The sequence below is a fragment of the Trichechus manatus genome, unplaced genomic scaffold, assembly GCF_000243295.1.
Source record: "Trichechus manatus latirostris isolate Lorelei unplaced genomic scaffold, TriManLat1.0 scaffold00104, whole genome shotgun sequence".
Taxonomy (NCBI): Eukaryota; Metazoa; Chordata; class Mammalia; order Sirenia; family Trichechidae; genus Trichechus; species Trichechus manatus.
In genome coordinates, this window is record NW_004444040.1 from 2,150,017 (window position 1) to 2,177,481 (window position 27,465).

Genomic DNA, 27,465 nt, shown 5'->3' on the forward strand with positions numbered 1-27,465 from the left:
AATGACCCTCTCTCCCTGCACCCCTTCCATCCCTACCCTGTGGAAGACCCCAATTGTCCCAAGGTTGGTGAAGAAAAGGACCTACCACCAAGCAACCTACTGAAAGGGAAGCCAGGGCTTTGCAGTCAGGCCCCCTGCCTGCGCCCCGAGCTCCCGGGGACAGGGGCACGGCGTCCACACCTGCAAAGGGCAGCAAGGCTAAAGCACCAGGGCCAGCATGGAATGTAAGTCAGCCCATTTTCAGTGGGGCTATAGGCCACAGACATGGCCCTGAGACCCCAGGAAAGGGTGGGACGGTTTGCTCTCTTGTCTGCTGTCTGCAGTCCTCGTCAGAGTAGGGGCCAGAGAGCCAGAGCTGGGAGTATGAAGAGCAGGGAGCATCGCTCCAGAAGCTGGTCTGCCGAGGACAGCTTGGGGGTGGGAAGCAGAGCTGTGGGCTGCAGGTGAGAAGCCTGGCTCTGCTCTAGGCTGCACCACCAAGCCAGGCCAGTCATGTCTCCACATTTGGTATGGAAGGGTATGGAAGGCAGCCTTGCAGGAGCTGCCAGCTCTGAGTCTCTGCCCAGCACCTACCTGCAGGAGGCTGTGCTCAGGGTCCTGGTGTGGGTTCTGCAGGGTTGGGGGCCACCAGCTCTCGAAGGCCTGTATAGCTCTGTCTATAGAGGGAGGGGTCCAGGTGGGATTGACTGGGCACTTCTAGCACAAGGACCCAGCTCCTCACGGACAAACTGAGAAACCCCTGGCACCCCACTGGACCACCATGTACAAAAGATGGGAGGAAAGGACATCTACAAGGACTGGCTCTGGGACAGAAGGCCAGGGTGAGGAATGATAACAAAATAAGAAGGAAGGACACGCTTAGAGTGCCTCACAAGCTGGGTAGTTCCATCCTCAAAGGGGAGGGCGACTGTCAGCATCCTCCCCATTTTACAGACAGACACAAAAAGGCTTGGAGGAGTTAGCTAACTCTCAGCCAGAAAGCAGCTGCTTGAACTCAGGCCTCCTAACTCCCAGACCCGGCAGAGAACCACTGAGCTAACCAGACCCCCTAAAGGCAGACTCATGGGGCGAGGGTGCCCTTCAGGGGCTGGCACCACCTCAGAAGTGGCCTAAGCAGGGATCTCGCCCTGTTCAATTCCAGGGCCTCAAAGATGTTTTAATTGCTCCTGCCACCCCAACCTTCTCGCTCCCCGCCCGCAGGGGCACCAGACTTGACACCTCAAGGATTCTACTTTGAGTCTATGACCTGGTCTCTGGAGACGGCTGAGCGCGCACTAACCGAGGGACAGGGCGAGAGGGGAAGGTGGGGTGCGCCTCCGTCTCTACTACAAAGAGCCTCAGTTTCCTCACATCTAAAATGGGCTCCCGCGGGGCCAGGCGACGTGGGAACAGCCAGTAAGCGCGAACTCGACTCCAGCGCCGCCCGCCCAGGCCCCCTCACCCAAGCAGCGGTTCCTCGTAAAGAGCCCCCGGAAGGCTTCGCATTCTTCACGCCGGTTCCCGCTGGCTCCGCAGTCGCACCAAGGTGCCACACGAGCGCTCGCGTTGTCCACGTAGTTGGGGGTAACGGCGGTTCCTGCAGGGACCCCGAGGGCGGGGTCATCGGCCCACTCGGGCAGAGGCATCCCCTGGAGAGTTCCACCCACGCCCGGCTCCCGCCTTCGTACCCACAAGGCCAGCGTAGGCGCGCCGGCAGCTGGGGGCCTGCTCCAGCGGGCAGCCATCGGGGACGACGGGGGAGGAGGCGCACGAGGCCTGGAAGGCACGGAGGCGGGGCCTACGGGTGGGGCGGGACCGTGAGCTGAGTGGCGGCCGCGGCCCGCGGGCGTGGCTCCACTGCCCGCCACTCCCGGCCCACCTGCAGACCCCGCTGTGCTCGCAGGCCTCCAGTGGCGCGAGGCAGGAGGGTGGCGCCGGGCCTGGCCCCGAGAAGGCGCAGGCGGGCACGAAGGTCTGGCGGCGGCGCTCGGCGCATGCGGGGCTCGCGCACGGGCAGAAAAGCAGCGCGAGGGTGAGCGCGGGCGGCCCGCGGGCGAAGAAGTGGCGCAGGGCTCGGTGGCATCGGGCGCGAGGGCAACCCCCAGGAGCAGCCCGGCCCAGGCACTGCGCCACGTACTCGGTGCGCAGCTGCTGGCACCGCGCATCCGCCGTGCACGCCTCGGCAGCGGCCACGCAGCGGTTCCCTCTGGCCGAGCTGGGGAACCCTGTGGGGAAGAGGTGGAGAGAAGCGGGCAGGCTGCAGTTCCCTGGGCGCCTTGCATGTACACTTCACCGCCCCCTCCCCCGTCCACGCGGTCCGCGGAGGGGTGTTGCTCAAACCCAAGGAGAGGGGGCAGGGTGGGCCCCGAAGACGTGGCGGACTGGCACGACCAGCCCTCCGTCGCGGGGATGGACGGCGGCGTGCTTCGAGGGTACCCGCAACATATCAAGGATGGATGGGGCGCGCCGAGGCTGGACCTGGCCTCCCCCAGAAGCTGAGGCCCCATCCTCACCAGGCAGCACCCCCAGAACTGCTACACTCATCCAAGGAAAGGTCCTCTGGGATCCTCCCACCCTCCTGGACGTTTCCTGACCGGGGAAACAGAGCATTCTGGGGACCTGGCTAATGGAAACTTATCAGAAGTGGCTCCGAGGACAGTGGCCGCTCCTCGTCCTCTTCCTCTTCGTAACGCTCTGGGATGCCTGACCCACCCTCTTTCTCCCCAGCACAGGCCCTTTGGGTGGGTCTATAGATTGCTGGTTCTCCTACCTCCCTGGCCTTTTCGTGGGCCTCCTCCTGACCCCTGCGCCTCTCTTCCTCAGCCCCTGCTGATGCTCCTTCTCGCGAGCCTAACCCCTTATCTACCCTGTCCCGTCCCATCTGGACGCCGGATTCCTCCTGGCCTCCACCCTCTGGCGGCCAAGGCGAAAGAGAGGTTCCCCGCTAGGGCTCTGGCCATTGAAGGCCAGTTCAGGCCTGAAGGAAGTCCCTGGTGGCAGGCCACAGGACTCTGCCCGGAGCTACAGGATCCGAGCTACAGGAGTCGTCACTGGTTCCAGGGAAGGCACGGGGGCCCCATGATAGGTGGCACTCCTCTGAGGGCAGAGAGGACGCCTGGCATGGCCGAGTCACACACCAAATATCGGATGGGACTAAGGGTGAGCTCTGCCAAGACGGGTCATGACCAGGGCTTAGTCCAGCCAAGCGAGCGTCACGGGAGGTCGGGACTTGGCAGTCCATCCCTAGGACCTGGATCACCAAAACCAGGACCCCCGCCCCCACATCTCCCCCTGCCCTCACCCCTAGGAGCACCTTGCTCAGACAAGAACCCTTTTTGCCACCCCAGTCTGAGCGAAGGTGCCTAGCCTGGCCTCGCACCCATTCTAGTGTGTATTGGGGTGGGGGTGTCTCCTGCCGCAGGGCTGGGAGTGGGGCCCCTCTCCGGCACCGGCCTCGTCTTGCCTGGGCCATGGATTGGGATGTGAGGGTCATGGTAATTCTTGCCATAGCTTCAGCGCTGTCAGCTCTACCGGAATGACAGGCAGACGCTGAGATCTTGCAGAGGGTACCTAAGTGGAGGGAGTAGATGGGAGAGGGCGGCCCTCCTGTTGGGGCCACAGAGCAGCAGGTACACTTAGCCCTTCTCTCCTCCCTGCACCTTTGTTTACCTGTCACACTCCACCAGGAGCACCCATACCTGGTGTCCACCCTCAAAACAGCGCATCTCAGCCAGAAGAGCAACTCTGCCTTACACCTTGCCAGATTCCATTCCATCCACCACACCCCGTAAAGTGACCCTTCCCTTGGCGATGCCCCAGGTGGGGAAGGAGCATCTGGCAGGTTGAACGGCAGGTGCGAGACAGGGAGACACTGAAGGTGCGGGGCAGGGAGTCATGGAGGGCTGGGGCTATGAGAAAGGCAGGAGAACAAGGAGATGGAGGCAAAAGGGAAAAGAACGTTCCTGGGGCAGAGATGTCAGACTTGGGATGGGGGACGAAGGCGGAGGCGGCGGTACGGCGTCGCGCAGCCCTGGGCGTGGGGGGCGGAATGCCAGGCGTCCCCGCACTCCTCACCCAGGCGGCAGACACACCCGTCCTTGCCAGCGCCTCTTCTTTCGTTCCTGCTTTTCCCCCGGAATCGCCCTCTTGCCCCTCCAACTGGTCGCGAGGGGCAAGCTGGAATAGAAGGGCCCGGGGGAGGAGGCAGGCGCTCACCCAACAGCAGCAGCAGCAGCGTGAGTCCTAGGCAGTGGGCCATGCCGAGGGCGAACGGAGACGACGGCTCGCTCCTGCGCTCTCTCCTCGCTGGACGGCTGGGGACCTCCTGAAGCAGAGCCCCCGTCAGACAGGTGTCCCCTTCCCAGCGCCACCCGTGCTGGAGCTCGGTGGAAACCCAGGCGTCTGCGCTGACAAGTGCACTCAGGCGGGAGGAGCATTTGCAGCGACCCTCCCCCCAACCCAGTGCACCCAGGGCTGTGCCTTCGCAGTAGATCCGGGAGCCACCGGATTCAGTGCCTGAATGAGCCGAGATGGACCCCAGCGCGCGCGCGCGCGCGCGCGCGCGCACACACACACACACACACACACACATACCTTAACCAGACCTTGTCTCTCCCGCTAAACTATTAACTTTTAGAACAAAACAGCGTTGTTCTTTTCCTTTTAAAAATAATTTTATATTTTAACTTTATATTGTGAACTAATTTGACTTGCAGAAAAGTTCCAAAAATATTAGACTTCCCCTTATACCTTTTATCTAGCTTCCCCTAATGTTAACATTTTACATAACCATTGCACAATTATCAGAACTAGGAAATTAACAAAAACTAATTCAAAATGTATCAAAGACCTAAATATAAAGCCAAGAACTACAAAGTTCATAGAAGAAAAAATAGGATCAACGCTAGAGGCCCTAATACATGGCATTGACAGGATACAAACCATAACCAACAACACGCAAACTCCAGAAGATAAGCTAGATAACTGGGATCTTCTAAAGATTAAACACTTAATGCACATCAGAAGACTTCACCAAAAGAGTAAAAAGAGAACCTACAGACTGGGGAAAAAAAATTGGACATTATAAATCAGACAAAGGTCTAATCTCCATAAGAAAATCCAACATGTCTGTGATGGGTAAGATTGTGTGTCAACTTGGCTGGACCATGATTCTCAGTGTTTATATGTGATCACTCCCATGATTGAATTATGCTGTGAATAGCCAATCAGATGAAAGGGAGTTTCCTTGTGGGTGATGCCTGCATCTGAATATAAGCAGACATTCTGGCTTTTTGCTCTCTCAGGATCCTGGGGCTGCCTCCTGTCGTCTCACACCCGGTTCTTGGGACTTGAGCTGTCAGGTTATCTGCCGAACTTGGGATTCCTCAATCTTCACAGCCTGTGAGTGGAGTCCTGCTCTTTGACCTGCCAATCTTGGGTTCGCCAGCCCCTGCAACTACATGAATCAGGGGAAACCTTGCAGTCTTACCTGCCAATCTTGGAATTCCTCAACCTTCACAGCCTGTGAGCAGGAGCCCTGCTCTCCAACCTGCCAATCTTGGGCTCACCAGCTTCTGCGGCTGGGTGAATTGGGAGAGGCCTCTACCCTGATCCACGGACTTGGGACTAACGCCTCTACAGTCACGTTAGCTGTTTCCTTGATATAAATCTCTCTCTCTATATATATATATGCTTTACTAGTTTTGCTTCTCTAGAGAACCCAGCCTAAGACAACCTCTACAACAAGAAGACAAATAATCCAATTTGAAAATGGGCAAAGGAAATGAACAGACACTTCATCAAAGAAGACATTCAGGCGGCCAACAGACACATGAGGAGATGCTCACGATCACTAGCCATTAGAGAAATGCAAATTAAAAGCACAATGAGATACCATCTCACCCCAGCATTACTGGCACAAATCAAAAAAACTGGAAATAACAAATGTTGGAGAGGCTGCAGGGAGATTGGAACTCTTAAGCACTGCTGGTGGGAATGCAAAACGATACAACCATTTTGGAAAATGATATGGCGCTTCCTTGGAAAGCTAGAAATAGAAATACTGTACAATCCAGCAATCCCACTCCTAGGAATATATCCTAGAGAAATAAGAGCCATCACACGAATAGACATATGCACACCCATGCTCATGGGAGCATTGTTCACAATAGCAAAAAGATGGAAACAACCTAGATGCCCATCAACAGATGAATGGGTAAACAAACTATGGTACATACACACAATGGAGTATTATGCAACGATACAGATCAATGATGGATCTGTGAAGCATCTCATAACATGGATGAAACTGGAGGACATTATGCTGAGTGAAATAAGTCAATCACAAAAGGACAAATATTGTATGAAACCACTACTGTAAAAACTCATGAAAAGGTTTACACACTAAAAGAAACAATGTTTGTTGGTTACGAGGAATGGGGGCAGGGGAAATACTAAATAGACAATAGATAAGTGGTAACTTTGGTGAAGGGTAAGACAGTACACAGTACTGGGGAAGCCAGCACAACTTGTACAGGAAGGGTCATGGAAGCTCCATAGATACATCCAAACTCCCCGAGGGATTTTATTGCTGGGTGGAGGGCTGTGGGGATCCTGGTCTCGGGGAACATCTAACTCAATTGGTATAACACAGTTTATAAAGAAAATGTTCTACATTCTACCTGGGTGAGTAGTGTATGGGGTCTTAAAAGCCTGTGAGCAGCCATCTAAGATGCTCCACTGGTCTCACTCCTTCAGGAACAAAGGAGAATGAAGAAAACAAGATACAAGGGAAAGATTTGTCCAAAGGACTAATGGACCACAACTACCACGCCCTCCGCCAAACTGAGTCCGGTACAACTAGATGGTGCCTGGCTACCACTACTGACTGCTTTGACAGGGATAATAACAGTGGGTCCCGGACAGAGCTGGAGAAAAATGTAGAACAAAATTCTAACTCACAAAAAACACCAGACTTACCGGCCTGACAGAGACTGGAGAAACCCTGAGAGTATGGCCCCCAAACACCCTTTTAGTTCAGTAATGAAGTCACTCCTGAGGTTCACCCTTCAGCCAAAGATTAGACAGCTGCATAAAACAAAACGAGACTAATGGGGCACAACAGTCCAGGGACAAGGACTAGAAGGCAGGAGGGGACAGGAAAGCTGATAATAGGGAACACAAGGTAGAGAAGGGACAGTGTTGACATGTCTTGGGGTTGTTAACCATTGTCATAAAACAATATGTGTACTGTTTAATGAGAAACTATTTGTTCTGTAAACCTTCATCTAAAATACAATAAAAAAATTAAAATTAATTTTTTTAACTAGGAAATTAATATTCATGTTCATTAACTAAATTACCAAAAACAAAAACAAACCTGTTGCTAAAATCGGACTCATGGAGGCCTCACGTGTTACAGAGTAGACCGGGCTCCACAGGGTTTTCTTGACTCCATAGGGTTTTCATGGCTGTAATCTTTGTGGAAGCAGATCGCTAGGTCTTTCTTTCATGGCGCTGCCGGGTGGGTTGGAACCACCAACCTTTAGGTTAGTAGCAGATGGCAAACCACTTGTGCCACCCAGAGAGCTTAACTAAGGTACCTTTTTATTTCACCAGTTTTCCTACTAATGTCCATTTCCTGTTCCATGATCCAATCCAAGATCCCACGTTACGTTTAGTTGTCATGTCTCCTTAGTCTCTTCCCAGCTGTGGTAATTCCTCATTTTTCCTTACCTTTCAGGAACGTGAGACTTTTGAATAATCCTGGTCAGTTATTTTGTTGAATGTCCCTCTTGGATTTGTCTGATGTTTTCTCTTGATTAAAATGTGAAACAGCATTGTTTTTGAAAAACCAAAAAGTTATCCTGTAAATAAATGTTGAGACTAAAAGGTGATTTTTTTTTTAAAAAAAACATGATTTGTCTTGACCTTTAATGCACATATAGTGGTATTAAGTTTACAGGATACAGGTCCAGATGAGCTTCTTTTTAGAAATGATGAACAATTCTTTCTTGTTAGAACTGATTCTCTGAGAGAGAGAAGAAATGTTCATTGCCAAAGAGGGGTACACCACGAAATGGAAAAGCTTAGAACACCTGCAGTTTGGAATAAAATCCTAGTGAGCAGGAAAAAAATGAGAGAACACAGACAGATACAAGCCCTTAAGTTATGAAATTCTTCTATATAGCATTTCATTTTTTTAATCATTGTGCTTTTTTTTAATTCAAGTTATTCTCTCATACAAAAATTTATACATACATTGGAGAAGAAGCAAAGATGGCGCACGGAGCCAGGTATTTGAGCGAAAGGAGGGGGAGGTGGTGAGAGCCATGATGTCTACTGCTGACAACCGTCTTTGACTACAGGCAGATGCACCCTTGAAGGGAATAATATCGTTCACCTCTCACTTGAAACCATGGAAGCTAGAAGACAGCACGACAACGGTTTAATATGTTGAGTGAAAAGAACTTTCATCCTATATTTCTACATACAGCAAAAAAAAAAAAAAAAAAAAATCAAGAATAAGGGAGAAATACAGATCTTTTTAGATATAGAAAACTTAGAATTTGTTGCAAGGAGAACTGCTCTAAAAAAAATGCTAAAGAAGTACTTCAGTCTAAAGGGCCATGATATCAGAGGTTTAGAGACAGTTATTGGCAAAGAATATTAAATATACCATGGACTACCAGAAGAACAAACGAATCTGTCTTGGAAGAAGCACAGCCAGAATTCTCCTTAAAGGCAAGGATGGTGAGAACCCATGTTGCTTACTTTGGACATGTCATCAGGAAGACCAATCACTAGACAAGGATATCATATTTGGTAAACTAGAGGGTCAGTAAAAAAAAGAGGGAGACCCTAAATGAAATAGATTGAGACACAATAGCTGCAACAATAGATTCAAACAGAAATGATTGTGTAGATGGTACAGAACTACACAAATTTTTATTCTGTTATACATAAGGTCACTGTGAGTTGGAGCTGAATCAATGGCACTTAACCACAACAACAGTAATTGAAATCTCTGGTTATAATTATAGATTTGTTTATTTCTTTTTTAAATTTCTGTCAATTTTTACCTCATATATTTAGAAGTTTATTAAGTGTTTAAACGCTTAAGGTTGTTATGTTTCCTTGATTAATTTAGACTCTATATCATTATGAAATGACTGTCTTTACCCCAGCAAATTTTTTTTCCCTGAAAACTAATTTGATATTAATACAGAAACTTCAGATTTCTTTTAATTAGTGTTAGCATAATATATCTTCTCTTGTCTTTTATAATTAATTACTTTGTGTCTTTATATTTAAAGCGGTTTTCTTTTTGGTAGCATATAATTTGGTCTTGTACTTTTATTCAGTTGAACAACCTCTGCCTTTTAATTTGGGAATTTAGATAATTTACATTTAATGTAATTCATGAAATGGTTTCTATTTACCATCTTGCTATTTGCCTACTATCTTCTTCCATTTTATTTTTCTGATTACGTTTTACAAATTTATCAGTTCATAGCAGAATAGAAATGTAAAATAAGTAAATAAATAAATGGAAAAAAATTTATACATACATTGTTGTGTGACCCTAGTTGCTCTCCTTATACTGTGACAGCACACTTCTCCTTTCCACCCCAGATTTCCCGTGTCCATTCAACCCGCTCCTGACCCTCTCTGCCTTCTCATCTCACCTCTGGACAAGGAGCTGCCCATTTAGTCTCATCTAGCTACTTGAGCTAAGAAGCACACTCTTCACAAGTATCATTTTATGTCCCATAGTCCAGTCTAATCTTTGTCTGAAGCATTCCATTTTTTAAAGACAAAATTTAGACCTAACTTTATACAGCTATGATACTAATGCCATCACTTTAAAAGTATGAGATATTAATATTTCAAATATGCAAAAAAGTATGAAGAGTAATATAACATTCAAGTACCTATGAACCAGGGTAAGAAATGTTGTTATTGTTAGAATGAAATCTTGCCAGGTCTTGCACCATCTTTACGATTGGTGGTATGCGTAAGTCCATTTTTGTGGTCATTGTGTATTTTGAGTGCCTTTCAACTTAAGGGGCTCATCTTCCAGTACTATATTGAACAGCATTCTGTTGTGATCTATGAAGTTGTCATTGGCTAATTTTCAGAAGTAGATTTCCAGGCCTTTCTTCTTAGTCTCTCTTAGTCTGAAAGCTCCACTGAAAACTGTCCACCATGGGTGACCCTGCTGGTATTTGAAGTACCAGTGGCATAGCTTCCAGCATCATAGCAACATACAAACCACCACAGTACGACAAACTGACAGACTGGTGGTGTAAGAAATAAACCATTATAAATAGAGTTGAAGACCCCTGTGTCCCCTGCCAATTCCTGTGTCTACCTCCAATTCTATTCTTACTACTCCTCAGTTACACTACTTTGCTGTTTGTTTTTCTCATGTATATGTATGTATACCTGTCCTAGTTATCTAGTGCTGCTGTAACAGAAATACCACAGTGGATGGCTTTAACAAACAGAAATTTATTCTCTTACAGTCTAGGAGGCTAGAAGTCTGAATTCAGGTGCCAGCTCCAAGGGAAGGCTTTCTCTCTCTGTTGGCTCTGGGGGAAGGTCCTCATCATCAACCTTCCCTGGTTGAACAGCTTCTCAGCTCAGGAACCCTGGGTCCAAAGAATGTGCTCTTCTCCAGGCTCTTGTTTCTTGGTGGTATGAGGTCCCCTTGTCTCTCTGCTCACTTTTCTCTTTTATATCTCAAAAGAGATTGACTCAAGATACAATCTAATCTTGTAGATTGAGTCCTGCCTCAATAACATATCTGCCTCTAATCCTGCCTTATTAACATCATAGAAGTAAGATTTACAACACATAGGAAAGTCACATCATATGACAAAATGGTGGACAATAACACAATACTGGGAATCATGGCCTAGCCAAGTTGACATACATTTGTGGGGGACACAATTCAATCCATAATGCCTAAACAATATATATAGTATTGTTTTGCATATGTGTAGAGTTTGTATAAATGGCTTACTGTACACTTCACTGCTTTTTTGCTCAACATTATTTTTGGAGGTGTATTCATGTTGGTGTTTGTAGAATAGTTCATTCATTTTTCTCTACTGCATAGTATTCTACTGCATGAATATGCCATTCTTTATCTAATCTCCTATTGATGGACATTTAAAATTTTCTAACTTTTAGCTGCTGAAAATAGTGTTGCTATGAACATTTGTGTGTTCTTCCCAGTGCACATAGGTTAACATTTTTAATTATCTGCCATTTAAACCTTAAAGCATTGCCTCAACCCTGGCTGCACATTAGATTCAAATGAAGAAGAGCTTTTAAAAACTACCAACGCCCAACCTTACCTTGACAAACTGAATCAGAATCTCTTGGGAGGGACCCAAGCACTGGTATTTTTTACAAGCACCCAGGTGATTTTAATGTACAGACCAGGATGAGAATCATTACCTTAGAGGGATCTTTTAGGTTTTCTAATGTTGAATCATTTTTGTATCGCTGGGATAAACCCAAGTTGGTTGTGATGAATTATATATATATACCCAGTACCAGTTGCCATTGAGTTGATTCTGATTCATGAAGAATGTGTGTATTCTCCATGAGTCAGAATAAATTACATATGTGTGTATGTATTATTTATATTTGCCGGGCTTAATTTGTTTAGGAATTTTGCATCTATGTTCATAAGAGCGATTGGGCTATAATTTTACTTCCTCATTATGTCGTCAACAAGTTTTAATATCAAGGTTATACTATCCTCGTAAAATGAGTTGAGCACGTGCCCTTTTATTTTTTCTCTACAAGACTATGGATAAGATTAGAATTAGCTGTCCCTCAAATGTTCAGTGGAGCTCATCTATGGAATCTTCTGGGCCTAAAGTTCACTTTGATGAAATGATTTCTAACTCTCAGTTCTATTTAACAGTTAAAGATCTGGTCAAATTTTCAATTTCTTCTGTAGTCATTCCTAGTAAGTCATTTTTCTGCTAAATCATCCAATTGGCCTATTCTCAAATTTATTGGCATGAAGTTGTGTGATAGAGATTCCTTGTTGCCTACCTATCTATTCTTCCCATTTTCCTTGATAGTAGGACCTTTGGGCTGCAGTTTGTCCTGCAGAACAAAATCACACATGTCATCATCCCTCCTGGGCACTCCATTGACCTATTTGTTTGCTTCTTTTTGACACCTCACTGTCTTAATGACTATAGCTTTACAGTAAATCTTAATGTCTAGAGTGCAACTGTTCTTTCTTGCGTTTTTTTCTTCTCTTAGTCCCTCCCCGCCCCATTCACTCTTCTAGGCCTTGCTATTCCAAATGTATTTTAGAAGCAGTTGGTTAAACTAAAAAAAAAAAAAAAAACAAACTATGTTGGGATGTATATTGGAATTATTATAAATCTATAAATGAATTTCAGCATAACTGACAATTTATAGTATTGAGTCTTCCCATTCATGAAGATACTTTCTCCCTTCATTTACTGAGTGCTTCTTCAGTGAGTCCCAATAAAGTTTTCAATAAAGACAGGGGGTCATATCTCATTTGGGCTCACTTATCATCCCCCAGCTTGATGTCCACTTTGGCCCTCAGGATGCCCTCATTCAGCTGCCCCTCCTGCCTTCCGTTCACCATCTGCACCCCTAATACTTCTGCTAATGACCTCAAGCCAGCTCTGTCACCTAAGTCTCTTCTCTCAAGTTCTCCACTGTGAGCCAGGTGATCCCAGGCCCCAGATGTCCCTTCCCCCTAAGACTGGGACTTCTGCTCCCATCATCCTCTTTCTTTCCCATCTGACCCTTCCTAGGGCTCTCTGCACCAGACAGGGGAGGGAGTCCTGGCAGTTTCAGGCAATAGTCAAGAGGGGTGAGTTTGACCTCCTCTCTGGTCCTTTGTAGCTGGAGGCCGACAAGGTCTGGATACCCCCTCCTGGAGGGTGGGAGTGGGGGCTTTAGAAAGCAGTCTCATTCAGCCCCTTGGGCTTGTTGAGTGAAGGCAAGCCCGAGCGTGCCAGTGGAAGGACTGCTAGATTGCAAAAATTCCCCAATCCTCCACATCCTTTGCCATATGATTCTGCTTTCCCTCCCTTTAGGAGGTGGAGTCTTTTTCTGGAATCTGGGCTGGGCCTGGGACTTGTCTGGGCCAATAGAATGTGATGGAAATGCAGATAGTGCCAGTTCTGAGCCTGGTCCTCAAGGGGCTTTGCGGGCCTCCACTTCTCTCCTGCATGGCCAGGACTAGGGTGAGACGAGGGAGGCGAGGGAGGCACTGGCCTTAGGGTCATCATTACTGATTTTTCCCTTTACCTCAGGCTCCAGCATGGCTCGGCACAACACCGTTACTGATGCTGTCTTTATTTAAAATTTTGATAGTTCATGGTGAATTTTTTGCATTAATTTTTATTTTTAGAAATATTGAATTAAAATATTATTTATCCTGAGTACTGAGATTTGTGTGTGTGTGTGTGTATGTGTGTCCCCTTAAATTCTGCTCTGAAGTAAGGGCCTCATTTGCATCACCCTAGTCCCAGTCCTGCTCTCCTGCAAGCCTCCCCAGCTGCCATGTGAACAAGCCTGGGCTAGCCTGCTGGAGAATGAGAGACACATGGTCCAGTCACCCTTGTTGCTTCAGCCAGCAGCCAGCCACAAGCAAAACCACCTGACAGCAGTTGACTGCAAACATATAAGTGAGCCTAGCTGAGACCACATAAACCACCCAGCTGGGCTCAGCCTAATTTGCCAACTCACAGAATCAATTGCTGTTTTAAGCCATTAAATTTTGGGATGGTTTTGTTATACAGCAACAGCTGACTAATACAGCAACTCTTGCATGAAGCTGAAGAATGGGCTTCTGAGAATGTCCCAGGGATGGGCAGGGGGGTAGGGCAAAGGGGTTATTCGAGTGAGGTAGCACCATCCCAAGCCCAAATACATGCCTGGGGTCCTGGCTGCCATCTGAGGCCCCAGCCACCACCCCTTGTGACTCTCAGGGTGCCCCATAGGGTTGAGTTTACAGAAAGAAAAAACTCAGAGAGACCCAAGGGCAACAGGTCTTTTTTCTGACTTCTATTCTGGTGTCCTTTCTGAAATGGCTGGCTCCCTCTGTCCCCTCCCAGGGAATGGAGAGGAGCTGAGTCATGTCCAAAGTGAGGGGGCTGTGGCAGAGCCCACACTCCCCAAAAGCCTCAAGTGGAGGACTAGGAATAGGGATGGGGGATAAGGAAGTATCCAGGAGGACAAGACAGGGCAGGAGAGGGCAGGAGGGAAGGTCCCAAAGTGTGTTTTTGTTCTTTTGTTTGTTTGTGGGGCAGTGTGGACACAGATCTGAAATGTAGGACCCAGAGTCCCAGCTTCTGGCCCAGCAGTCACTGCCCTCTGCAGCACTGGGCCTGGGTACAGCACATGAATCAGGCATACCCAGGCTCTCAGGACAGAGGTCTCTGAGTGCCCAGCATGACCCAGCCTTCCCTGGTGAGGTAGGTAGGTAACTATGCGACCTTCCCTACTTGGACTGATAGGTTCCTGGGCTGGAGGGTGTACCCTGGCAGGGTTTCCCAGCCTTAAAGGGCAAGGACACCATAAGGCAACTTCTGACAGTGCTCTGGGTCTTGGAGAGGATGGGGCAGGGCTCTGCTGAGGGAAGAAACATTCCAGCTGCCTAAAGGTGCAAGAGGTCAGCTGACTCCCTGGCTGTACTCCTGGGGGTCAAGTTCCTAGAGTGGGTATCAGAAGCCACCTGTCTTGGAGTCTTCTCATCTCAGGAGCCACCTCTCACCAGAGACAGAATCTTGGTTCCTGGACTTGACCTGCTGAGGAGGATGTGAAGGAGGGGGCTGGGACCCCAGGCTGCAAGGAATGTGGCAGGGAACCCCTGTCCACCCTCAGTGGGGATGGATGACCCAAGAAGAGCCACAACTTCTCCCCTGCCCACCCCAGGGCCTTCCAGCATGCCATCCCATGACAGCAGCTTCTCCAAGAAGGCATGTCTCATTTCCATAATAATCCAAGCCCAGAAACCTTAGAGTAGGAGAGCAGAGAGATAAGGGGCACTAGAGGTGGGTTGGTGAGCTGTGGGTGGGAGAGGGCCCCACATCAGAGTCCCCAGCTACCTTGGGGGTGCAGGCAGGGCTACAGGCCACAGGCTTCTCAGGGTGGCTGTTGGGCTGTGGCAGAGTTCTCAAGGTCTAGGGAACAACGGAGGGGTCGGGGAGGATGAGCCCTATGAACACAGTGGGCAGGAGTCCCTATTCCTGGGTGGGGCACAGGGAACTCAACGTGGCTGGGTATTAGGTTGGGAGGGGGGTCCTTCTGGAAGGAGTCAGAAGGTAAGAACCCATCCCTTCCCCTCCTTCCCCATCTCCCACTGGTGCCTCACTCACTCACCCAGGGGCCGGGGCACTCCAGTGGCTGTCGGGCCCAGCTCTATGGGGTGAACGCTGCCCAGTGGGTAGTCCCTGCGTGGGCCAGCTTTGGGCCTGAGCAGCAGGATAAGAGGCCAGGAGGTCAGAACAGTGACTCCAAGCAGGGCGCCCCGGGGCTGCTTCCCCACAATCAGCGGCATAGCCCCAGCCCAAGCTCTGCATTGACCGAGTCTCCACCCTCCTGTTCCACATCACCCTCTCTGGCCCCCTTCCTGCATGCGTCCTCCTGAGAGGAGCCCTGTGTTCCCTCCCAGGGCCTCCTGCCCCTCCACTCCCCAGCCTGACACTTGCCCGAAGCCCCAGTGCTACCCCAGCATCCTGGTGCCTTCCCGACACTAGCCCTGCTCAGGCCCTGAAGAAGGACGTCCTCTCTGAACGGGAGCTCTGCCCTGCTGCCCTGGATGACGCCAAGACATCTTTGCCTGCTAGCACCCACTCTCCCAGGTCTTGCCACTTCCTCCCATGTCTCTTCACAATAGTCTCCATTGCTGTCAAGACTCCGGTGACCTGGTTAGGAGGTGCAGTCGCCTCCCCTCGGTAGCCCCCTCACGCTGCCAGGCCAAGCTCTGCCCACAGACCCACAATCACTGCTCATTGTGTCAAGGCCTCTCAGCTGGCCCCTGAGACCCAGCTGGTGCCCTGCCCCTCTATGGGATGCCCTCTGCCCCATCTCCAGCAGGTGATACTCCCCGGGTCCAGCCCAGACCCTGCCCTCTCCCACAGCTCACCCAGAGCACCCTCAAGGCCAGGCTGTGTCAGACATGACCAGAGGGGCCTGCCTTGCCCGGGGCGCCAGTGAAGGGGCAGCCCTAGGTGGACCATGCTTGGTATTCTGAGGTCCTCAGCCGAGTCATGGAGGACTGGAGGAGGGGTGGGCATCATAGCTGACCAGTGGCACAGAGTGAAAAGATGTGCCGGGCCTAGCATTTGGGAACCTGAAGCGGGTAACTGAAAAGAATTAGGCAGACGAAGTGGCAGCAGGCTGGAAACTCAGGAGACAGAGAAGCTAGGGAGGCCTGGAAGGGCGCAGGGGAGCAGCAACTGCTTAATGGGGCTGGTGGAGAAACAGAGCAAAGTTAAGGGTGAGGGGGCCACCTGGTGGCAGAAACAGGAGGCATGGACAAGAGGGGTGAACCACAGTAATGGGGTGCTGAGGACCCTGCCCTCAGGTAGTGGTGGAGGTCAGGGAGCCAAGCCCTGGGCTTGACTGGGAGGCCACTAGGGCCTCCTGCTCAGGGCTCCTCTCTACTGTCTCAAACTGGCTTGTTGGCCTGAAGGCCTCGCAGACCTAGGGCAAGGCCTAGGACCCCTGTCTCGTCTCCCAGGCACACTGACAGAGCTCTGAGGAGCAGGAATCCCAGGGGTGGGCTCAGGATGCAGGGATCTGAGTCCTCAGAGGCACAGCACTCAGAGCCTACCCACTGAGAGCAGGACCTCTCCTCCAGCCCCAGAGGTGCTGCTGGAGACAGGATCCCGGGCGCCCGTAGCAGCACCAGGCCAGGCCGGCCCCGGGGAGCAGGGGCAGCAGGAAGCTCAGGATCGTGGCCATCGGGAAGGCATTGTGGTCTGTGGAGGACAGCATGGGGCTGAGTCCTGAGCAAGTACACCAGCCCAGCCCCTGCCCATCTGCCCTATTCTCTCACTTTCAGGCTGCACAGGGCCACTGTCTATGCTACCTCCAAATCCTGGCTCCTTGCAGGAGGGCGGTGCCCAGCCCGGAGCACAGTGACAGTTGTAATTACTATTGCAAACCTGCAGTGAGGAGTAGGAAGGAAAGAGGGTCAGGTGAGGGTCTGGGACCCCAGGCTCCCCACCCCACAGGCTACTCACCCCATGGGCATGGCATGCTGCTAGGCAATGCTCCAGCTCCTGGAAGGTGGCATTCTGGCAGCGCCTGTCCTGGCACACCTACAGGCAGTGTGCACACTGGGCAGTGAGGGAGGGGTGTGACACCTTGGCCAGCGGGACTCAAGTGGCAAGGAGGGTTCGAGTGAGCAGGGCTCACCATTCTAGATCCACACTGGGTGCCCATCTCTACTAGGCCCAAGTCAAGCAGGTCCAGCTGGGCCGTGGAGGGCGCAAAAGCTCCCCTGCAGGTCATCTCATGGCTGTCTAAGCTGATGGTGGAGTCCACAGGCACTGCCTGTGGCACGCGCGGGCGCTGCTCCCCGCCCTGGCACTGCAGCTTCCCACACTGCGCATCCCTGGGAAAGAAGTGGAAGGTAGCCAAAAAGCATGAAGTATCGCGCTTCCTCCAACTCACCCTCAGCTTCCGATGTCTCGGCTCCACTGTGTGCCCAAGTACCCACCTCTGTGCGCAAGGCACAAACCGGCCCTGGCTATCCTGGCCACAGTTCCCGTGGGCGTCTCCCGCGGAGTTCACGACCTGGAAACAGGCCTCCGGGGCTGGGCGGGAGCCTGGGGAAACGTGAGTGGGGCTGGGGACAGCCCAGGGAGGCACAGCGCTCCCCGGGCCTCAGTTCCTCCCGCCCATTCCCCCCAAGTAGAAATCCGAGCAAGCCCGAGGATGGGAACTAGGGTCCAGAGGCGAGCGCGCCCACTCACCAGGCCCCCAGAGCTGCTGGCACTGCTGCTCGAGCGTGGGGCATGCGCCGTCCCGGCAGTAGCCGCGGCCCCTGGCGCAGGGCGAGCCATCCAGTACGTAAACGTCTGGGGGACAATGCGGGGAGGCGCCCGTGCAGAACTCAGGGAGGTCACACTCGCCCGCGGCCCGGCGGCAGGGTGCGCCTGCCGGCTTCAGCTGCGCAGGTGATAGGGGTTAGGGAGGAAGGAAAGACGGAGGGAGGCCGAGGCACAAACAGACAAAGGACAGCGAGCGATCCACGCCTAGAGCTCGGCTCTGAGGCGGGGGAGCCGGACCTAAGCGCCAAAAGGACCTACGCACAGAGCTGAGCTAGCAACCGGCAACCTGACAGGAGGGCGCCAATCAGCAAAGAACAGCCGTCCGGCTCCAAAGTGCAGAAGAGGAGAAACAGCAGAACTCCCTAACCCGCACCACCGAGCTTCCCATGCCCTCACCAGGCAGCGCGCGCAGCAGTCCCCTTGGGCGCACTGGGCCCCAGCGCGCAGGGAACAGTTGTGGGCGAGGCAGCAGGGGTCCGGGCACTCCTGGGGCGGAAAAGCGAGGCGGCACCAGGTCAAGGCGCAGCGTCCCAGGCCTCCGGGGCCCGGGTTGGGGGGCGGCAGCTTTGGGCTCCCTGCATCTGACCTGGAAAGCGCCGCAGTCGCACTCCTCGCCCCGCTCCACGAAGCCGTTCCCGCAGCGAGCCTGCGGCACCGGGAGCCAGGGGTCCGGGGCGTTGAAGAGGCATGTGCCGCCTCCCTTGCGGAAGAAGGCCCGCAGCTGGCGACGGCTGCAGGCGCTGAACACTCGCGGAAACGGGCGCCTGCGAGCGGAGCAGGGGTGTCTGGCGGGCCGAGACCACCCCCACTTCCGCTCGTCCCCTCGCCCACCGCTGAGCTTGGCCACCCAGCCTCCTGAGGCGCGGTGACTATCTGAGCCACGGGGCAGCGGGGATTCTCTAGGAAGCAGTGCCCAGAAAGGGGATGTAACCGCAAAGAGCCAGAGAGGCAGGAGGGTGTGATGTGAAGAGTGGGCAGCCCAGAACCCAAAATTGAATCCCGACCCAGCGCTGCTTGGAATAACATGGCTAGGTTGTTCTGAAAATAATCTTAATACTCTAGAGAAAATCCACTTCACCTGTGCTTTTCCTAATACTCACCCAACCCCACCCCCCCAAAAAAAGTACGGTGGAGTTGATTGCGATTCACGGTGACCCTAGGTGTTACAGAGTAGAACTGCTCCACAGGGTTTTCTTGGCTGTAATCTTTACGGAAGCAGATCGCCAGGCCTTTCTTCCGCTGAGTGGCTTGCATGAATTCCAGTGTCAACCTTTTGGTTAGTAGCCCATCACAAATCGCTTGTGCCACGACTGACCGAAGGGCATTTGGCCCAAAGGAAAGCTCCTTAGGTCCACCCCCCTCCCCGCTGCAGCTCCTACCGCTTTCTCCCCAGCCCACGCGCCCGCACCCCATGGCCGCTGCCATGACGCAGCCGCCTTGCTCTGCCACAGCCTCCACGCAGCAGCCGTCGGGATCGTGGCTGAGGCCAAGGCTGTGGCCTATCTCGTGGGCCATGGTGGCTGCAGCGCCAATGGGGAGCACCGAGTGGTCCTGGAAGGCGTAGCGGGGGAGGGGGGGTGTCACCGCGGGCCGCGCCCCTCGCCCGCACCCATCCCGCCACAGCCGTATCTCACCGTGCTCACGCCTCCTGAGCTCTCCAAGTGGCACATGCCCTCGACAGGCGCCAGGCCCACGGTGGCGCCCCGGAAGGCGCGGCCCCTGTGGGCGGAGCGCAGCGTGACCGGGCTGGGCCAGGGGATCGCTGTCGCCCAGCCCCGCCCGGGACCCGAATGGAGGACGCGAGCACCCACGTGAGCAGCTGCGTGGAGTCGTGTGGCCGGAGCGCCCACAGCCCCCGACGCCACTGCAGGAAGGCCCAGAGCGTGGCGTTCGCGTCCATCGTGACGCGGCTCAGGTCGTGCTTCGTCCACACCTCCAGGCCGGTAAGCGTCACCTGAATGTCCAGAGTCCTGAGGAACTGAGGGCGTGGAGGGGCTGAAGCCGGGAACCAGGCGCCCCACCTGGACCCGTGCCCCTCCGTAGGGTCGTCTCCTCGATTTCTTCTTTCCGCGCCCGCCGCCCCCGCTAGGACCGGCCCACCCCTGCTGCAGTCACCGCGGTTTACTGCTGTCTCCAGCCGCGCCCAACCTGGTCCACATAGTTGGCGACCTCTAGAAGACGCTGTTTGGTGTGGTTCAAGTTCCGGTGCTGGGTCAAGAACTGGGAGGGCAACAAAACGGCGGTGTGAGGAGCTGAGCTGGCCCCATCCTGGCCCCTCACCCCCCTTGGGTGACCCCTCACCCCCCCTTGGGTGACGCCTCACCCCTCCTTGAGTGACCCCTCACCCCTCCTTGGGTGACCCCTCACCAAGGTATGGTCAGCCACTATGTACAGCTCCAGGTACCTCGGGTTCCTGTGGGCCTCTCGCATCTCCTGGGGAGGGGCAGTGGTGACCCTGAGGGGATGACTGCTAGGCTTGAGCCCTGACCCCCGCCCACGATTCCCAGAAGGAACAAAGTTAACTTTAAGAATTTTCTAGACTTGTTTCTTCAGCTTCAATAAAAATATCAAGACAGGATTCCCTGGGCTGGGGCCCCTGCATCTCTGCCGCTTCTAATTCAGAGGACTGAGGATACTGCATTCCCAGTCTCGCCCCTGTCTGTGCCCCTCACCCTGCTCTGAGAGACACGAGGAAGGCCAGCAGTGTCCTTTTTGTCACTGGGGTCCCTGTGGCCACAGGCCCCTTTCCAGCTGAGCAGATTCTCTGTCCGGAAGATCTTGTGTGTCCAGGGGTCCTTGGAGACCGCAGGTGGGAAGGATTGAAGATAATAGCTGGCATTGCTGCTGAGCACGATCAGGCCGCTGGGGTGCAGAGGGGGTGCAGAAGAGGTGTAAGGGAGCTTTCTCCCCAGCCCTGGCCCCAGCCCCTCCCCCAGAGCTCCTCACCTCATTCCGGAGCAGGTGCTGAGGACTACCCAGGAGTCAGGGTAGCCCCTCACGTGCCCATGGTAGTGGCAATGATCCTGGAAAGGAAGGGACCCAGCCCCAAATCTCAGCCAGAGCTGAAGTAGGGGAGGCTAGATAGAGGATATGCTGGAAGACGGACTCCAGCTTCTCCTCAGGAACAGGAGAACAATCGTGTAGTAACGACGGGGAGGGGGCATCCACAGAGGTTTCAGCTCTCCAGTACCCCCACCCCATCCTCAGAGCCCGTGGAAAGTGTCTCACCGTGTGTTTGGGGACCAGCACCACTGGCTGCCCATCTGGGGTATAGTGGGTTTCTTTGTATCCAGGGGCCAGCAGCCTGCAGGGAGAAGGTGTCATAGGAATCACCCAGTTCAGCCCCACCTACTCCAGGAGGCCCTCTGGCCTTCCTCCCTGAATGCTAATTGAACAGCTCTATAAGTGAGGCTCATGGCGACCCCATGTGTGTCTGAGTAGAATTGTTCATCTTAGGGTTTTCAATGGCTGATTTTTCCGAAGTGGATCACCAAGCCTTTCTTCCAGGGCACCTCTCGGTGGACTTGAACCTCCAATCTTTTGGTTAGCATATTAACTGTTTGTACTACTCAGGGACTCCTAGTAAACAATAGCTATTGATAATATGTACAGTCTGGATGGTTTCATGAACCCCCCTACCCCCCGCCCACTGCCGCTCACAGGCTCCATCTTAGACACCCACTTGCCCAGCCCAGGGCACTGGCTGGAGCCTGGCTCTGCCTGCTCACTCACTAGGTCAAAATCTTTGGCTTCTTACTGTCCAGGACACTCAGAACTAAAATGGCATTCATGGCTTTCTGTTCTCTGGCCCGAAAGGGGTCCTTTCTCCCTGCTTCCAGGCAAGCCAGACAAATTGCCTGGAATGTCACAACCACTGCACCTTTGTCCCTGCCGTTGCCTCAGCCTGGAGTGCCCTCCAGGTTCAACTCCACCTTTGGAATCTGGCCTTGGATTCTCTTTTGACTCACATACCCTGTGGGCACCCACTAGGTGATGCTCACTCATCTGCCTCAGGGAGCCTGGTGCTGACAAGATGCTCCTGGGGTGGGGTGAGGGACCCACCCCATACTGGGGCTGACCCAGCCTCCAGGGAGTCAGCCATGGGCCTGCTGACCCTCCCTGTCCCCGGTACCTCCTCCCAGGGCCCTCTCCCCATCCAGCCTCCCTCAAGGGTTCGTGTCAGTTCCTGCCCCTGGCATTGTCCCCTACAGAGAGAGGGTCTGTTCTTGGCTTCCAGGTCCCACCCCGGCCTGGTACTCACTGTTTCTTCTCCAGCTCAAGCAGGAGCTCCTGGCCTTCAGCCTCCAAGGCCACCAGCCCCACATCTGGCTTTGAGACCTGGATGAGAAGGAGTATAGGGCTGAGGGTGGATGTCCAGGCCCGTCAGGGAGCAGTGGGATATGGAGCCGGCCAAGGACAGAGTTCGTGGGGAGAGCATGGAGGGCGGGCAGCAGGCCCCTCACGTTTGGAGGGCATGGAAAGGTGTGGGGGTGAGGTCACCAAGACAAAGAAGTTCCCAAATGAAGATGTTTGTGTCCTGACAACAGCCCCCTGACAAGTGCATAGGCACTGTGAAGGGCACACCACGTCCTCCCTGGGAGGTGAGGAGACCCAGAGAGTGCCTTGCCTCGCCCAAGCTCCTGGGCCTTTCCTCTAGCCCTCCCTCCTCTTTCATGCCGGGAGGGATTCCTGCCGGCCCGGGAGGACAGTGGGGTCCTGAGTCATTGGGTGGCCGTGGCGTGGGCCTCCTCCCAGCCTCTGTGGTGTCTAGGGGCTTGTTTCTCTATCTTGCTGCCACTCACTCCCTGTAGGATTCAGGCTTTACTCCACCTCCATTTCCGGCAGCCTCACTCTCCCACTCCCTCGCCCCTTGGTCTCCCGCAGGCCCGCTCCACACCTGCTTCACTGAGCCCATGCAGTAAACAAGGACGCCCACTCCAGGCCGAGAGAAAAACATCCGCTTCCTGGCTTGATGTAAGCAGGGCAGGCCTCAGCCAGCTCCCTGACTCCCCATCAACCCACTCCTGTCCCTCCATCTCTTTGCTGCCTCTTTCCTGTGGGGATACCCCATCTGCTCCCCTTGTCCACTCAGCCTGGCTGGGGGCCCAGAGTTGGAGCCAGCTCAGAGCCTCCTGGGGGCTGCTGCATCTTCAGACTGTTTGCTCCACCCTTGCTGGCCCTCCCCTTCTATCCCAAAATGCACCGGGCTCGGACCCCTGCCAAAGGACTCAGAGTCTTAGGGGGGCCCATTTCTGCAGGTGGGGAGCAGACAGCCCTTGCCTCCCTGGCCACAGGCAGCACAAGGCCCCAAGCATGAGCTCATGTGGCTGGAATGCCACTTGCTTTACTGGGGAAAGATTTGTGCTGGGGAAAGGGGGGGGGCCAGACAGAAAGGGAAACCCGTGAGGTCTCTGAGCCACCTCCTGGGCCCCCCGGGGCTCCCCTCTCTCTGTCCCCCTGTGGCCCCTGCTGTCTTCACTTCTTGCCCTTCTGGAGACCCTGTCCTCTTGCTCTGTACCCCATCCCCATCCTGAAATGTGAGAGACTTCTTGGAGAGGACTCTCTCGCCTCAGCTCTGCTTTCCTTGTCTTGGCAGGCTTCCTGGGGCAGGGGCAGTGGAGTGAAGACAGCAGGGCCCTCTGGGATTCCCTCCTGGTCACAGCCCAGGCTCAGATAGGGAGGGATGCACACAGTTAGGGTGACCCCACTGTGTGCCCAGCCTTCCTCTCCCCCAGTGATGTCCAGGAGAACAACCTCAAAGCTCTGGGATGGTGCTGTGCTTGACCACTTGAATAGGGGCCCCAAGGGCCTGGGAGACCTTGAGGGTCTAGGGAACCGCACTTAGGGCTTCAAGTGGGAAGCTGCTGGGCCTCTGGGGGCATCCCAGCCTCCATGGCAGCTCTCTCCTCCTCTCCCCCTCAATGAGCTTGGACGGTGGGGCTGTCCTCCCCCGCCTGGAAATTCAGGATAGAGGCCTTTCTGCGCTTAGGGGGTCGGCTGATGGTATGAAGTTGTCCACACCTTAGCACGTCTCAGGCTGCCAGGCCAAACAGCTGTATGACCTGGGGCAATTTCCCCAACCTCTCTGGGCTTCCATCTGTGAACCAGGCATACTGAGGGTGCCCACCCCCTGGATTGCAGCACAGTGGCTGCAGCACATACCAATGGGGCCTGGTTATTCTGGAAGTGTGTGATGGGCAGGTGCTGGGAGGGGACAGGGGCCTAGCATCCCAGAGAAGCAAAAGGGGGTGGGTTTGTACCTGGGGGGTACCAGGAGAGTGACTACTGCCCCTTGGCCAGAAATGGATTCTGTGAGAGCCAGTAAGGCTGAAGTTCCAGGCCCCTTGGGGCAGAGCCAGGGTCGGGGGAGGGGGCAACAATGTGTCCACGGAGTCACATGTTCTGTTAAACTTTGGAAAAAGAAGGTATTTTGGCATTTTCTTGAAGAGGCCCCTGAGGAGCTTCAAGCTCCACAACTCTGGACCTGCCTCTGTGTGGTGGGGGCAGAGGCAGCCCGATAACTCTGGGAAGGGAGGGAAAGGGGGAGGCGAAGTGGAGGAAACCTGAAAATGACTTCCATGTGTGTAGGCTCACATGATCTAGACGTCTCCCTGTTCCCGCCTGCCCACCCTGCCGAGAGGGGCCTGAGAAAGTAATGACTGTGTGGTTCTGGAGACCCCAGCAAACCGGGCCCTGGCAGAGGAAGGGGTGATGTGCCACTGACCGACTCCTCCAGGGTGACCTCGCGACAGGGCCTTCCATCCAGGACCCAGTAGGGGGTGGCTGGCTCTCCCGGGGTATCTCCTGAGGTGAGGACAGAGCACAGGGTGAGGGGAGCCTGAGGAATGCAGAGGGGGGACAGCAGAGGGGGGACAGCAGTGGGACGGGCTTAGAGATGTCGGATGTTTAGCCTGGAGAAGGGTGGGCACCCATGGGCATCCCTGGAACTGAGGGGCCACCAGGGAGGGAGCAGAGGATAGAGGAGCCTGGGAAGGAACAGCTCAGCTGGGGATGCACTGACCTCTGGGGGGAGGGGAAGCCTTGGGGTCAGAGGTCACAAGGAAGAGGCCATGCTCCCTCCCCCCAAGAGGGGACAGGCAAGGCGGAGGCAGCCTGGGTATTTTTACACCGGGCAGCGGATGCCTTTAGGATGAGAGATTCTGAGGGTGGGTGCCAGTGTCTTCCCCATTCCCCACTCTGAGAACAATAACAACAGCCAGATGCTGTCTTAGGAGACTCACCTTGCCCCTTCATGCTGGGAACAAGGCTGGACCCCGGCCCAGAAACCCCCTCCTCTTGCCTTCAGGAGGGGGGCCTTGCAGAGAGATCCAGGGTGCTCCCTGGCTGAGTGGGTCTAAGGGGGCTCCAGGAGAAATCCCAGAGCCAAGCATTGCTCACAAGAAGACACTGGAATGCTCCCCTGGAATGCTCCCCAGCCCCACCACTGGGCCCCAGCAGCTCATCAGGCCTGCCCTACAGGAGCCAGGCCAGAGGCAGCCCAGAGCCTCAGCCAGCCCTCCCACCCTCTGGGACCCAGTTCTGGGGCAGGCTCAGCTTCCAGAACAACCTCCCACCCAGAGGTCAGCCCTGACCCCAACCCTTCCCAGGCTGAGATGGCCTCCTGTGGAGGTGGCTCACCCATGCCTGGACACCCCAACTCCTTTTCCTACCTCCACCTCCTCTGCCAGGCCCTGGACATCAAAGACCTGGAATAGCAGCAGCTCCAGGAGCCCCCCTTCCCCAAAAAGCCCTCCCTGATTGGATGAGTGAGTTGTCATCAAGCTGACAGGCCAGTGGGAGTGACGGGTTGGCAACCCCACAGCTTGGGGAGAGGCTGAAGGGGCCAGTGTGGAGAGGAGCCTGAGTGGGTCTGGGGGAGAGGATGAGGTGGGGATCTCTCAGCCCAGAAAGGACTTAAGTGGGTGTGGAGAGCTGGGTCTTGCTGGCCCCAGGCCTCCAAGGGTGGAGAGGGAAGGGTGTACCTGTGGGCACGCAGGGTTGTTCCCCACACAGCCCTGCACACACACACTGGCCACTGGGCACCTTAGTGGAGGGAGGCAGACCTGGGGCTGTGGTGACTAGGTGGATAGAAGTGGAAACTGGGGGAGCCAGGCTGTGCTGGGGCGCATTGAGCCCTTCTCCACTCCTCCCAGAGGTCCCAGAAGGGAGGGAGCAGCAGGATGCCTAGGGACCGTCCCCAAAGGCACAAAGGGCTATCGGCCCTCTCCCTTGGAGCAGAGCAAAAAAAATGAAGAGGTCCCAGGTGGAAGCCTGCCCTGGACTGGCTGCCCGGTCAGGCCTGGGTCCGTGCTCAGCGTGCCAGCAGGCAGCAGCTGCGCTCTCTCCCTTCCCCATGCCGTGTCAGCCCAGCCCAGCCCAGCCCAGCCCCTCAGGGTCCCAGCCCTGTCCCCTCAGCCAGGCACTTGATGTACAGAACTCAGCTAATCCTCCCATCCCTGTCTCACAGACAGCTAGGAGAGGCTACAGCAGTCTTCCCCCAGGGCACTGCTGAACAGGCACCCTCAGAACGGAGAAGTCCTTCTCTATCTAACCAAACAAGGCAACAATATAAACATTGCCCCAAGGCCCAGGGGTGAGAGGGTGAGCGCTGGGTGAGGGGGTGAGGGTTTGGTGGAGGCCACGGCTAGTCCTGTCATCTGAGGGCAGAACAGGGATTCTGGGGGGCCAGCTGGGATGGGGGGCTTCCCGGAAGAGGGAGACCCACTTAGCCTTAAGGGGCAGAGGTGCAGCGGTTCACACTGGGACTGGGCGGTGGGAGGTGAGAGTGGACTATCCTGGCAGAGGGCGTTAGGAGGGGGAGGTGGCAGCTGCTGAGAGGGGAAGGGGCCCTGCTCCTTTCTTTGCTTTGCCCATGGAGGGGTAGCTGCCGGGTAGAGTGTAGGCAAGGCGGCCGGAGTCCGGCCCAAGCACAGGTGAGGGTCCCTGGGTAGGTCCAACGGAGACACCTAGGCCCTCCCCACTCCCTGCCCTCCTAGCCGGCGGTCCGGGGCTTTCAGACCCTCCCATCCCCTGGCCCTACCAAGGCTCTGGGCGGACACCCCCACCCCTGCCTGTCCCTCGTGGCGGACCCTGCCCGCGTCCTCACCTTGAAGAGCCCCGGGCCCCGGCCCCGGCCACAGCAGCAGCAGCAGCAGCAGCAGCGCCGGCGACCCCCCAGCTCTCCGGGACCTCCGGTCCATGGCTGTGAGCGCCTCGGCCTCTGAGCTGCAGCTCCGGCTCCCGGCCCCGCCCCGGCTGGATCGCGGCGGTCCCACGCCCAGGGCAGCCCGGCCCGCCGCCGGACCCTCCCGCGCCACTCCGGACCTAGCCCCTCCCCGCGCGCGACCCGGGCCCCGCCCGTGCCGGGACCGCAGTCGGTCGCATCCCTACCCTGGTCCGAGGGACAGAC

The 27,465-nt window shown here is 54.5% G+C and overlaps 2 protein-coding genes across 2 annotated transcripts; both read right to left on the bottom strand.

Annotated features, from left to right (window-relative positions):
* Window positions 1-329: 329 nt before the first annotated feature.
* GFRA4 (GDNF family receptor alpha 4) lies at window positions 330-2,486 on the bottom strand. Its single transcript, XM_004383070.1, has 6 exons — window positions 2,273-2,486; window positions 1,859-2,204; window positions 1,668-1,777; window positions 1,442-1,576; window positions 574-656; window positions 330-410 (listed from the first exon to the last, which is right to left on the bottom strand). The coding sequence occupies exons 1-6, from the start codon at window positions 2,484-2,486 to the stop codon at window positions 330-332; spliced, it is 969 nt and encodes a 322-aa protein (XP_004383127.1).
* Window positions 2,487-2,602: 116 nt separating this feature from the next.
* ADAM33 (ADAM metallopeptidase domain 33) lies at window positions 2,603-27,256 on the bottom strand. The gene is made up of 25 exons (XM_004383071.1): window positions 27,163-27,256; window positions 24,781-24,860; window positions 22,318-22,394; window positions 21,405-21,407; window positions 21,285-21,360; window positions 21,003-21,079; window positions 20,729-20,918; window positions 20,424-20,489; window positions 20,205-20,276; window positions 19,868-20,034; window positions 19,691-19,775; window positions 19,465-19,607; window positions 18,643-18,820; window positions 18,453-18,542; window positions 17,979-18,174; window positions 17,723-17,831; window positions 17,419-17,617; window positions 17,244-17,321; window positions 17,057-17,165; window positions 16,832-16,979; window positions 15,372-15,467; window positions 15,102-15,168; window positions 4,195-4,303; window positions 3,962-4,009; window positions 2,603-2,892 (listed from the first exon to the last, which is right to left on the bottom strand). The coding sequence occupies exons 1-25, from the start codon at window positions 27,254-27,256 to the stop codon at window positions 2,603-2,605; spliced, it is 2,847 nt and encodes a 948-aa protein (XP_004383128.1).
* Between the last annotated feature and the right edge of the window lie 209 nt (window positions 27,257-27,465).

Bases quoted from the DNA above. Each gene is read 5' to 3' on its own strand.
- GFRA4 (XM_004383070.1), bottom strand. From the start codon at position 2,486: ATGGGGCCTCAGCTTCTGGGGGAGGCCAGGTCCAGCCTCGGCGCGCCC. The intron at 2,205-2,272 runs GTGAAGTGTACA...TCTTCCCCACAG, and splicing joins CGTGGACGGGGGAGGGGGCG to GGTTCCCCAGCTCGGCCAGA. The intron at 411-573 runs GTAGGTGCTGGG...CCCACCCCCAAG, and splicing joins CTGAGCACAGCCTCCTGCAG to CTGTCCTCGGCAGACCAGCT.
- ADAM33 (XM_004383071.1), bottom strand. From the start codon at position 27,256: ATGGACCGGAGGTCCCGGAGAGCTGGGGGGTCGCCGGCGCTGCTGCTG. The intron at 18,543-18,642 runs GTCAGATGCAGG...TTTCCGCCCCAG, and splicing joins GCGACTGCGGCGCTTTCCAG to GAGTGCCCGGACCCCTGCTG. The intron at 17,832-17,978 runs GTGAGTGGGCGC...ACGTTTCCCCAG, and splicing joins CCAGCAGCTCTGGGGGCCTG to GCTCCCGCCCAGCCCCGGAG.